The sequence below is a fragment of the Anser brachyrhynchus genome (assembly GCF_964034855.1).
Source record: "Anser brachyrhynchus genome assembly, chromosome: 1".
NCBI classification, from domain to species: Eukaryota; Metazoa; Chordata; class Aves; order Anseriformes; family Anatidae; genus Anser; species Anser brachyrhynchus.
The window spans coordinates 13,246,964-13,260,518 of NC_137694.1; the positions used below are offsets into that span (position 1 = coordinate 13,246,964).

At 38.4% G+C, this 13,555-nt stretch overlaps 1 protein-coding gene across 6 annotated transcripts in view; it reads right to left on the reverse strand.

The window, feature by feature from the left end:
* Window positions 1-13,555, reverse strand: part of CCDC146 (coiled-coil domain containing 146) — a 76,760-nt gene that overhangs the window by 62,942 nt on the left and 263 nt on the right. For 3 of the 6 annotated variants that reach the window (XM_080575320.1, XM_080575319.1, XM_080575321.1), the window contains exons 1-2: window positions 13,192-13,531; window positions 5,437-5,603 (exon numbers count right to left, since the gene is read on the reverse strand). In XM_080575320.1, the coding sequence (XP_080431446.1) occupies window positions 5,437-5,592 (156 nt within the window). In that variant the 5' untranslated portion in view covers window positions 5,593-5,603; window positions 13,192-13,531. Of the gene's footprint in view, window positions 1-5,436; window positions 5,604-13,191; window positions 13,532-13,555 lie in introns of those variants that run through there. The other 3 variants (XM_080575317.1, XM_080575316.1, XM_080575318.1) reach the window with 2 other exon arrangements.

The following is a 13,555-nucleotide window of genomic DNA, read 5'->3' on the forward strand; positions in this document are numbered from 1 at the left end:
AACAATGCAGTTAGCTCAGATATCTATGTAAGTTATGGACAACAGCTAGTTTGACACTGTGGTGGAAAATAAATTTCCCCTTTTTGATTATTTTTAAAAGAAATTAAGATGGTTCTCAAACCCACACCCAGAACACTATGTTTATGACCTAAACCAAAATCAAGCAAAAAATAAAAAATAAAAGCACCAAATTTACTTAACTTCTATGACACATAAGTCATAGAAAAATCAAAACAGCAAGGGCGTTTAAGTGTTCAAAAAGAAAGGAGATAAGAACTAAATGCATAAATACTGGCCTACCAAAAAAAAAAAAAAAAAAAGAGATTCAAAATATTTTCATCAATGTGTTCTCTCCTCTTTTTTCCAGGAGATAAAAAAAATATGTTATACATGGGCCTGAAGACATTGACATAACTGTCAAAGAAAAACAGCTGACCAATACCATCCACAGTCCCTGATAAATGCAAACATTCCACCTAGTAAAGTGATAGGTTACATTCACAGCTTTCATGAAATTTTTATGGAGTTATAATATTTCTGCCAGAAGTGAACTTGGCCATCAGCCTCAACATTAAGCAGAAACAGAAAACAATGCTTTAAGATGATGTGTCAAATCTAACACTCACACAAGTCAGGAGAATAGGATATGCATCAATACTATTTTTTAACTTCCTGTTCACCTTTTATTCTGATCTAAGTAAAAGAAGAATCCATTTGGAAAATAATAATTGGACAAAAATACCCCCTATTACCTATTATTATAACGTTTACACAATAAAGTCAAACTGTAGGTCTAATTAATAGTACAGTTCTACCCAAACAGTATGCCAACATTTAGAATTACACAGGGGGAAAAAATAAGTGTGTTTTAACTGCTGTTTTCTAAGCAATTACACAGAGTTGATGACTTGTATGGAGAAGTATAATCCACCCTGAGAAACAGAAATTCTCATTTCTATGTGTGGACAGAGAACAAAAGACCCTTTGCTTACCTCTGCAGCTTAGCCTCTATCTGCTAATCCAACAGATAACGGATTCTTCTTAGCACAGATCTTTAAGGTTGTGTTCATTAAGGAGCACTTGAACACAGGTTTTTGGAATCAAAAATGCTTACTGTTCAGTGAGCATTGCTCTGGCTTCCTCACCACATCATTGTGCTGGCGGAACCGCCGTAAGCAAGGGCTGGATATATGCACAGGGTTGCCCTGGTTCGCAATATCAGGTCTCAAATAGGTATTTTGGGTGAGAAAAAGGGAAAAGAAGGAGATAGTTTTGGAACATAAGACAATAATATGCTTGTCTTTTTAAGTCTCGCGAGTCTCAGAAATTTCTGAGGAAAGGCTGAAGCGCAAGAAGACACTGCAATTACAGGTTATTCCTTCTCCCAGCCCCACTGCCTTCAGGGGCCGAAGATCATAACAAGATCTGCACTTGATAGCATAGAAGAAACAACATATTGTAAATAGTGTTTGCTTTCAAACATACTTTTTAGAAATCAAAAGAAATGCTACTTGCTTTATGATAACCTCAATATATCCAACAGACTCCTGGCTTGGTTTACGCTCGATTTCGCCTTGTAAAAAGAACTTCTCGATAGAAAGAGCATATTACATCGGGTCTGTTCTTCCTCCTGCTGGTTAAAGGCATCTGCAGATTCATCCCACTCCTTTACAGCTTCTAACAGGAATTACGACCAATTAGAACAATCAAGTTTCCCATCACAAACGCTAATCAGATTTTAACATCCATTATGCAAAATATTGCTCGTTTGCTGAAAGCTTTTACAATAAAACAGAGACTCCAGCTTACAGCCACATTATAATCCCTAGCTCACTTTCTAAGTGACCATATCAACAAAGTAAAAAATGTTTATTTAATTAGCAGTTAGGTTCCTGTGGGTGGAGGCAACATCTGTCTTTCCTGTCTGTGCCAGCATATTAATATAGCTTTTCTTGTCGTGCCAGGAGACTTTGAAGCATGTAACGTGGAGTGTGCCAGGATCAGCTTAAGTTTGAAAATGTTGTTTGCATTCAACAGCTGTGTTAAGATTTTCACATCTTTGTTAGAGCCCATACACGTTTGGAGTGTACTGAAGCAAATTAGCCACCGCTATGGTTACCAAAAAAAAAAAAAATCTATATTAGTCTATCAAGCTAGCTTTTTTTTTTTTTTTTTTAGGAAATTTTACATTTAAAGTTATATTAACATTTTCGTATAAAAAAATGAAAGCTGTTTACATCTACCTTCTGACCTAAGTTAGGAGAGAATTAAAAAACAGCTTCTTAGCCAAAAAAAAAATATTCAAAATAAAATAAAATAAAATAAAATAAAATAAAATAAAATGCTATATTTTGAGTGGCATTGTCAAATATCAGAATGCCATTAAAAATATATGAACTACTGGTTATTAATGTTCATATCTGAAAGCTGTAGCCAACCTTCATATAATAGCGCAGATGAGTAAAAAAGAGAAAAATGGAAAGTACTTTTTCCTAAAACCACATTCAAGCGCTGAACGTATGTATCATTTCATGGCCAGCTCTTCTAGCTAACAGCCCCACGTGAATCAGCTTCAGATCAGCAGAAGTGAAACTTGCTTGGCATGTATGTCACTGTATTGTTCTGTCTTTGGTAAGCACAGACTTTGCTCTATGTTTCCAGTGGAAGCAGGATTCTGATTAATGTTTTTTTTAATAGCAGATCTCCACTTTTGGTAGTAATGGGTAAGAGGTTCGTTAACCTCAGAAAGACTCCAAGATTCGAAATAGTGATGAAAAATATTCTTTGGTCACTAACTGAGAGTGTGGTGAGAGGCTTTCTGCTTCCCAATGGGTGGTGGCAATAGGATGCTTGGACACTGGCAAAAAGAAACATGGCGTGACACTAGCAATCATAGAAATCTCGCAAAGGAGTTAATTCTTCTGCAAGTTCAGATTTAGCACATAAAGAGGCCGTGTTCATTAGCAGAAAGGGATTACTGTGGTAACTTCCAAACAAGGTACCAGTTCACTGCATCTGGCAAATAGTAATGCACTTTTTATTCAGAAGTGAAGCATTTTACAGAACTAATAGCTCCCTGGAAGCGCCCACTATGAAGAAACGCACGATAAATATTGTAGAATATTTTTTCTGCTATTTTTTTTTAAAAGATGTACACATTTCAGAGAACTAAGAAATATATTTCTAAACCAAGAACATGCCAACAAAAGGAAGAGAAAGAAAAAGCACACCATAGAAAAGCTCAGACATCATTCTTGATTAAAACCTAACAAGAACTGCTGACATTATACTAAGTGAAAAAGGCCTCAAACTAGGGGAGCTACCCTCCCACCATTTGATTTCTCTTTTTTTCAGAAAAAGAGGAGATTGTATCTAATTGAAAATCATTAACACCACACAGACTGATTTATTTCTAATGGTGTATACTAGAAGAAAACAGGATATGAGATAAGACACACAAGAAAAGGAATTCAATTAGAAGTGTTAGAGCAAAAGTCTTTATTCCGAGGACACAACAACTAAGGCTAATAGAAGTGGAAAGTTCATTTTGTGAATATATGACAGTCCTCTAACCAACAGCAGTGGAAGTATTGAGTTAGGTTGATGTCATCTTGGTAATAAATAAAAACGCTGGTGAAAAGAAGCAAGTCATGATGGACTGAGTGGCTTTTGTTCAAACCTCTATCCAGTTTTTAATATTTTAACCAACCCCCTACGGCTAAAGAGCGTTACTATGTGTTACTAAAAGGGAAGGAGAGAGAGGTCTGCATGTTTGCCTTTTTGCAATTTACATATTTTACAATTTACTTTCTGCTATTTACGTGAGAAAAACACGACCGGTTTGACTGGCAGGTTTCCTGCCAGAGGGACTATAACCATTCTCAGATAAGTCTGAAAATATCTAAAGGTGTCCCTTCTGATGAGCATTTGCTGCTCTAAAGGCAGAAATGAGCAGCCAGTAAGCCAGAGAAAATATAATACAATTCAGTTTCTGTGGAAAAAATTTGAAAGCTGTTCCAAGAGACTAAAGCCAGTATCAATGCAGCAACCTCTATGGTGACCAAAGTCATATATTTATCTCTGAATGATGTATAAAGTTCAACAAACAAAAACAAAAATATGGCAGTGAAAGAAAAGAAATGTGAATAAGGGATGAAAAGTCCAACTGACTCATGTAGCACAAGTACTAACTGTTAAAAAGTATGGTAAGTATGGTAAGAATGAATGAGTCAACTAGTTCCCCTTTAAAAAGTGACAAAATGACCAAAAGAGCTCATTATGAAATCCTATGTAAATCGTTTACTTTGGTTTTCCACAGAAATTTTTTCCCAATTTGGGAACAACTTCTAATACTAAAGTTACCTTATATTTCCCCTTAATGGATTTCAATGTTAACTGAGTTAAACAAGTTGGCCTTAAATTTGACATGCAGAATAACCTCCTAGGAAAGAGGTTTTGGGAAAAATAATCAGCCAAATTATCTGAGTATTTCCTAGAAAGAGGCTAGAAAAATAAGTTTTCCCATGATTAAAAATAAGGAAAACAAAGTAGGAATAGAATATATACTTTAGAATATTATTATACCATTTAGTTTTATTTTACTTTGGGAGGGGTGAGGGCATCTTATACCAGGTGTATGCTTCTTGTCAGTATATCAAAAATTCCATCACATCTGAAAATCTTTAGAGAAAATACATGAATATCTGGAAAACAAAGTATTCCCCAAAGTGCAGTTTCCATACTTTCAGTAAATAGGAGGATTTCTGTAAGGCAAGAGGTCAGTTGTCTTTGAGATTTTAACTGCCCTGGACTTTTAAAGAAGAGTTTAATGTTTTAAAGAACAGATTAGACAAATATCTGCTGAGAACTTACTTCAGTGTAAATTGCCCAGGTAGGTGTCCAGACAGGCCTTGAATATCTCCACAGAAGGAGACTCCACAACCTCCCTGGGCAGCCTGTCCCAGGGCTCCGTCACCCTCACCGTGAAGAAGTTCTTTCGCATGCTGGTGCAGAACTTCCTGCGCTGCATGTTGTGGCCATTGCCCCTTGTCCTGTCCCCACAAACCACTAAAAAGAGGTTGGCCAAATCCCTCTGTCTCCCACACTTAAGATATTTATGAACATTAATGCAATAACCTCTATAGCCAGCATACTACAAAAAAACCACAAGATATCTCTATGTCCATTCCCCTTAAAGCCATGACCACTGACAGAAATATCATGGATACCCCTTAAGCACACCATCCCCAGCAAGAAGTATATGCTCTGCTTCTGCTTCACAAAACATTCATATAACTTAGAATAAAAATTAGAGAAGAAATAGGGGAGCTCTAGGTAGCCTATGGTAACTCTTAACAATAAAATATATATTTCAGGTTAATTGTTTTTAATACAATATGCACTGCTATAGCTAGTGAAAGCTAGGGTGCATGGTACCTCATCTAAGCACTGAAATGCAGGACTTGCTGTTACGTCAGTCGATCCCTCATCTCGGGTATAAACGGTTGGAGCTAGAGCACAGATGGGTTGCTCCTCCTCGATTTCCAGTTCTGTGTCACTGGAACTGGAACTTTCTTCACCAGCCTGACTCATTTTTTGAAGCTCTAGGAGGGAAGAGAATAACAAAACTCAGTTAATTAGATCCTGGGATACATATGACTGTGTAAGATAAACAGGTAGTGTAAAGAACACAACATCAAGATGTGCGACCCAATTATTTGAATTATTTTGAATTATTATTCAAATAACAAAAGCCAGAATGTGGGCAGTCTGGCTGGGTCCACAATTATAACTGCATGAAAGACTTCTAAGAGGTAGCATTATCCCTCCACCATTGTTTGAGTACTTTAAAAGTCCTCCAAGAGTTGACTATGCTATCTTTACATAAATGTTCGAGAACACACAGAACAATATTTCTTAAAGAGCAGGCTTTGAATAACAGATTCAGGCTGGAAAACACCTCTGAGGTTATCTGGTCCTCTCTCCTGCTCAGAGCAGGACTAACTTCAAATCTAAATCCAGTTCCTTAGGGCTTTGACTACCACAGTTTTGAAAATCTCTGGAGACCCCAACTGCTGCCTTCAGGTAGATGGAAATGTCCAGGAAGATGGTGGTGGATCTTCTCTCTGCCATCTCCATAGGACTAATGAACGAATGTGCTTTCTCTTCTCTCCACCCAGCGTAAACCCACCCTTCACTTTGCCTCCTGACCTTGCAGGGAGCAAATACATAGAAAGGGAGCCCCTTCACAGAACATAGAGGTCTTGAGGACAAGACACAGTCTAACTTTTGTGAGCAATGTCGTTAAAATTATTTGTGTTTCTAAGTCATTCTATTGTCAAACTTAAAAAGACGAATAAATAAATAATTAGACCAAAAACCACCACTACCAACAAAAACCGCCACCAACAAAAACAAACAAACAGAAACATGCGAAATGAGAAAACATGGTATAATATCTAAGAACAGGAGGTAGAGAAATACTGGAAAAAAAAAATTATCCTAAGATCTCCTCCTGTCAGAGTTCTTATGTAGTACACTAACATTTCAGTTATGGAGCAAGTCACATTTTTAGTATCCGTGACCTGTGTTAAAATAATATGATCCTGAGAAATATCCAAGTGAACTAACCACTCGAGGAAAATCTTACAGGATTTAAGTGATATTTAGATCTCTAGTACAGTGTTGGATCTGGTTTTTGTTTGTTTGCTTGTTTGTTGTTGTTTTGTTCTTTTTCCAAAAGAGTGCTAAAAGAAGCTAACATGCAGATTTTATAAACATAGCTTTAGTATAAACTTTATCCCAAATTAGAGGACACAGTTTAGGAAAAAATACATAGGGAGAGAAATAGAAGAAAGTTGGAACAAGTAGAGTTTTTGAAAAATATAACTTTCCTACAATTATGTCTGGGCAAATCCCACCTTCACAGCTCTCCTTAGGAATAGAAATCTCTAAGATCTCCGCACTTAGAACAGCTAGACCAAGGGCATTTACTTCTGAGCAAGATGAGACTTAACGACAAGTTACTATAACTTTACGTAACTTCACTTTGTGGTTATTATCCCAGTTCAGCACTTCAGGACTATGTTCTTAGGCATTGATTGTCAGGATTGGCTGAGGCACGTGAAAATACAGAGCCAGGAACAGAGAATGGGAGGTTGAATATGGGGGATGCAACGCTCCTGGCACCCTGATCGGACATAGCAATGTCAGTCAGGTCCGTACTTCTCATGACATCAAATATTAATGGCTGCCAAAACCATCTGGCATAACAGTATCTTAAAGAGTTTTTTATATTCAGAGTTTTAAAATATTGACCTTTTGCATGAAGGTGGCACAAAACAAGACAAATGTTTTAGGAAAAAGTTGTATGAGATACAGAATGACCAGAGGCAATAAACACCTTACAAAAGGAAGAGAAGGGATGGAGAACCTCTCTGGCACACAGAAATCTAGCCATGACATAGTAAGATAGGGGAGCAAGTATGTTTGTAGAGCAAAACACAGAGGAAAGTGAAGACAGGGCATATATGGAGGAATTCAAGCATTCCTTCCTATTTCACTAATTCACTACAGTGGGACTTAGATGCAGTGAACTGACAAATAGCATCCCAATATTTTAGTTCAAAATTTTGGGAGAAAGATTGCTGACGGCTGCAAGTGTTACCTGACTCTACTGGATCTTTCTAGAGTAACTATTACTGAAAGTAACTATTATGCAGGGAACATTGTATTCTGCTGTAGTACAGTCATGATAAAACCCCTATCAGCTGCCAAAACGCAGGACTTACACCATATTATCTTGACATCATTCAGCCATTCACATAACATATGGGAGACTTCTCTCCTTTAAAAAAAATTATCATAAATCAAAAAGAATCCAAATTAAAACCATAATAAAATCAAGGAGGGTTTTTGTGAATATGGCAATAGTATATATTGGATTTCTCCAATGAAACAACCAGAGTAATTTTACATTCCAAAACCAGAAATCTGATGGTTCAGAAAGATGTGATTTCTTCATAGCTGTGGTGGGGAAATGGATAAAAAAATGTTGTGCTGTGCATAGCCATCTTTTGAAAAATTAGTTGTCTATAAAGGTAGTGAAACTTGTACTGGTAAGTTTATGACTTTCTTCAGTGCTTTTTGGAATTTCTTCAAGAACAGTTTGACTTGTAGAGAGATTTCAGCAGCTGTATTTGCTTATGGAAAAAAAAAAAAAAAAGCAATTTCATGATCTCTCCTGAAGGAGTCAAAACATTGTGAAACAACTGCAAACACCGCAGAGGCCAAGAAATAAACTCTGAAGCACTGTACATAAGCATGTATACATGATTACTCAAGTTGTTTTTCACCAATAAAAGTGCTGAAATTTTTAGAATATGCATTTCACGTTCATGTCTGCTGCTGGTGCTTTTGTGACTCTGAATATATCGGAAGAATTTAGAAAGTGGGAAAAGCACAAGTGAAAGAAACTCTAAGCAGAGAGATGCCAAAAACTGAGAGCTTCATCTGTGTAGGCATTTTTGTTGATACTTGTATGTGAACCAGAGTTGATGCAAATCAAACACTTGCAGTTGATGCAAGTTAACACTTCTTCAGAGTACGGTAGTACAAAAAAGTCGTTGCTAGAGACTCCAATTTGCTGGGCAGAAAGAAAACAAAAACAATCTCCTGGATGTGACAAGTTTAAAACATAATGATAAGACACAAATGCAGACACATCAGCCAGAGGAGAAAAGTTAGCCTTAGCTAGTGTGATAAGCACTAAGAAGGAAGGGAACGGACTTGCCTTTTCAAAATATTAGGAAGTGGTACTGTAACAAAAGATATACAAAGTTTAGCATTCTTCAATTACCTACTATAGAATTATATTTAAAATCTAGCTTACAGAACATCACATATATGAAGTTCAAAAATCAAAGTGGGAAAATTGTATTTTTGCAGTATCTTATAAATGGTTTAATTCAAATAGAAATGAAAGCTGGAATGATTTCTAAACTTACAGAATAGTTCAATAAACATGAATGTTCTCAAACTCTAGAACTGCAAATAATACCAAGGCCTTGGAATTACAAGTCCATTTTAGAACCCAGGTCAAATCACACTGAGAACTGTCCTGTGAAACAGCTTCAGGACAGCAATAACAAAAGTCCAAAATCAGATTCCCATGACGAATTCCAGCACCTTTACTTCAGTATCTCTCCAGCAAACAGCAGTGTTAATACAAATGCCAGTGCAGAATGCAGAAAGGTCATGCTTAGCTGCACTGGCTCTTTCCAGAATGACAATTGCAAAAAGTAGTAAAATTAGTAAAATTTCATTCTGAACATGAAGAGATACAGCTCCGTGTATGTAGATGCATCAGCTAGGCTAATTAAGAAGACACCAGTCTTGTAAAAGTCCCTGTTGAGGGAAGTATGCTTCACATAATCAACTTCGTTAACATGCAGTGATGAACCCATTAAACCTTATCTTAATTCCTTGCATTTATTAAATGAATTAGAAAAAGATTCTGGTTCAGAAAATTGTCAATCAGATTTTGATATCAGTTTCCCAGTCTTACCCTTCAAGCCCAGCCTGAACGTGATTTTTTAATTTTAAGCACAATGAAAAAAATACATAAAGCACATTATTTTTCTCTAAGCCATTGTTACAGGAATAAAGGTATGAATTCACTGTTAGAGTAACATCAAATTGTTTATGTTGTTATTGCTGGAGACAAAACCTGTTGTATGATGAAGAGAATATGTTAAATTAATGCCTTTTAAACTGTTTTATTAAAACTTGTGTATGAATGTACATTCAAGTTAATTTGTACTTCCAATCTGATAACTTCTGAGGCTGTGAGGTCTGTGAAATGAATTAAAACAATGAGCAGTTATTTGTGGAAGTAGGCTAACTCCAGTGGACATACAGATGCAGCTTATTACTAATATTGGATGCAGGTTCACAGCTGGATTTATAGATGGTACATTATACATTGACATGTGTGCTGCTTTCCTTCATTATGAAAATATAATTTCTTAAACTATTCCCTCACTCATTCTTTGCTGCCACACAAAACTGATATTTCATTTAAGCCAGGTTAGTTAAACTGGTATAGACTGACATGTAAATTTTCCAACCCACCAAATGGTTTTTTGTTTAATACAAGAACACAAGTCTAAGGTTTAGACAAGTTTAAATGAGTAGGTGCAAAGTAAAACTAGGTTGAACTGAGGCCACAGACATGGATCTCCTTCCATAGCCAGCTGCACCAGTGGATGCTGTGCACCGTTTCCTTCTTTTCTAAGGGGGATGTTCTTTCCTTCTCCCTCACCACTGATCTGTGAGAGCAATGGCCATAGGATTAGTTTCTCAGGCAAAATCCACTAAGGAAGCCTGAATATTTCCAAATCAGTGATATGAACATAATTGACTAGAAGTCCGCCACGTTCCCATCTGTCCTGCTCAGAGAGGCAGAGGCAGCACCCAGAGCAGGGAGACAATGACCAGAACAGACGAGCTACTGGGCATGACACCGGGTATCTATCCACATCTTTATGCTGCTTCCTTTTACACACAGATCTTAAAAAATAAACATGGCTCTGAAACCAAGACAACTGACTTTGTGCTTTACACTGAATGAGTAAGAAAAAACATAAATAATTCAGTTGGAACATCTGAACAGCGATACCTGGAAAGACCCAGAGCCAATCTAGCTCAGCACGCCTCCAGCCAACACTGGATGCCTGGGGGCAGGCAGAAGAATCCCTCAGTCACAGTACAGTGATGCTTCCCCGAACTCATCCACTCTCACCTTAAACTCATGCAAAACATTCAGTATCTGCAAAATCTGAGGGAATGGAGTTTCTCACCTCACCTCTGCATGACGTGAACAGTTCTTTTTGCTTGTTTTGAATCACCTAGTTCTTTTACTGCATGAGTCACTGAATAATCTCAACCTTTCTGCGCCACTAGGTGTTTTCTAGCACTGTCTCTTCATTTGGTAATCCTTTCTGCAGGCTGAAGAGCCCAACCTACCTGCTGTTACTGGTATGAAAACCCTTCTCTGCATTCTACTGTCCCTGTCATCTTTTCCAGTTCTACCATATCTTCTTTGAAGAGAAGGGAAGAGATGAGATCTACAGATGATATTGGTAACACAGGAGTACCATGGATTTATTCAATGGCCCAGTGATGTTCTTTTCATCCCCTAAGCTTTTATTTCCTAATGCTTGTTTCCTGAAGTTTACAGTCTAGTAAATAGCAGGACCTCTGTTTTAACTGGGCAGAGCTAGTGGTTCAGCATGAAGGGCTGTGCCTTTAAAACACAAAGCTATGTCAACATTAAGTGATAGCTGAAATTAAAATTACGTAGTATACAATAGGGCATTATACCTGTGTAATTCAGAGTGTTTGATTAGACTGTACAATTCCATAGACAACTATTTTGGGGAAATGACAGCACACTGCATACCTAAATTGCTTAACGATTTCTGTTATGAGTTCCCTTGTTTCTGTTTGTTTTCAAGTCCCTGCTGTTTGGGATGGAATCACCCTGAGCACCCCACAGACTCTAGCTGCTGGAGTTGTAGTTAGATATGGCTAAGATAAGGAGGATTTGAATGGTGAGGTTTGTCACTTCCCTTTTCACTTGGTTTCCATGCGGAACTTACTTTCCTCAGAAAATATCTGGTAACGTGACAAACAAAAAAACAACCCTGAAATCCAAACCCCTGTGTGTTCTGGAGACAGCTTCTCTCTGCCACCCCTGAGCAGAAACTGTTACCATCACTACACACCCACTAGATTACAGAGGAAAACAAACAAAAAAGCTTTGTCTACCCACCAAGCCCAACAGATGACTTATTAAGAAATAGGAAAGTTCAGGGAAGGAGTTCAGAAAGATGCTGAGAAATATAAATTGCCAGCTACAACAAATGGATTAAAATAATGTCATAAAAATATTTCACGGTAGAATCGCATAGGATTTTTTAATAAACTTTAAAAAACAAAACAAAACGACTGTATCCTGACAGCAAAATTCTTAAGCTTTATATGTAGGATCACTGATAAGCAGCTAGCCCTGTGTGTGGTAAACTTTGCTCAAACACTTTCTGTTAACTTGATCTGATTTTTTTTTTTTGAGTGTTCCTTTGGGGACCTAGGAGTTGGACTCGATGGTCCTTTTGGATCCCTTCCAACTTGGATATTCTATGATTCTGAGATTCTGTGATTAACTTGAAGCGTTCTTGCAGGTAGGAACCTCGGCAGGAGAATAACTTCAGCACGAGGATACTCCTGCAGGGCGTAATCAACTGGAAATCAATCAAGAGCATGAAAATGAAAGTGAATCAACATTATAGCCAAAATATAGATGGCATAAGTAAAACTTTAAAAACATTAAGTTTAGTTTATATGGAGAAAGAACTCTTCCTAGCAGTTCCTCTTTTTCAGGGTGTGGGTTTTTTTTTTCAGTATTTATAAATACATTTTGAAGGATGTTTAGGTACCTAGCATGTATCTAATGGAGAGAAGTAGGAAAAAAAAAAAAAAAAAAAAGGAGGAAAAACAAAACTGCGCTGCACTTAGCCAAGGCTTAAACTCCTCTGGTCCCCGCGGCAGCGAAGGGGACTCGTGGGGCCGGCTGCCACCCGGCGGCAGCGCCTTGCAGCGCCTTGTAGTGCCTTGCAGAGCTTTGTAGAGCTTTGTAGTGCCTTGCAGAGCTTTGTAGAGCCTTGTAGAGCCTTGTAGTGCCTTTCAGAGCCTTGTAGTGCCTTGCAGAGCTTTATAGAGCCTTGCAGAGCCCTGCAGTGCCTTGCAGAGCTTTGTAGAGCCTTGCAGCGCCTTGCACTGCTGGCTCACTGCTGCTGCCCCGGCAACTTGTGTAGCGAACAGGTGGATTCAGTATTCGGGCTCAACAGCAAGAATTGCTTAATATATATATATGTGTGTGTGTGTGTGTATGTATATTTCAAAAATCAACTATTTCTAAAGACCTGGAAAAATTAACATCCATCCCTCCTCACGTCCCGAGATATTTCATGGTCCGTTTTCCACTCTCCAGAATCCTATTCCTCTACACTAAGCCAGCGTACGGCAGGCAGGCCCTTTTTGGGCTGCATTTGATGATTCTTGAGGCTGAACAACACAAAGCAAAGCAGTGAGTGAACCCGAAGAGCTCTGCCGGTCAGCACGAGGCCTTACCGAGCCTTCCACTGAGGAAATTACCGCCGGACAAGGAGCGCCAGGGCCGCCTTCCTCCCCCTCGGGCTCAAAAATACGCAACCTGTGGCACAGCGACATAGACAGACGTGAGGGTAACGGGACAGAAGGAGCTGGGCGAGCACATGCCCTATTGCGTGGCTTGTAGGGTTATTTTGGGGGAAAAACACCCTCCCCACACACAAAATACCACCATGGGGTGTAAAAGGGAGGACCCAACAGACATCCCCGGGCTTCATTATTTGTTGTGGTGTGGGGCAGCACCTTTCTGTGCCTCCCTCGGCGCTCGGGGGCACGAAGCCAGCCCTGGCCCCACAAAACTCCCCCCCCCCCGTCCCCTTTTTAA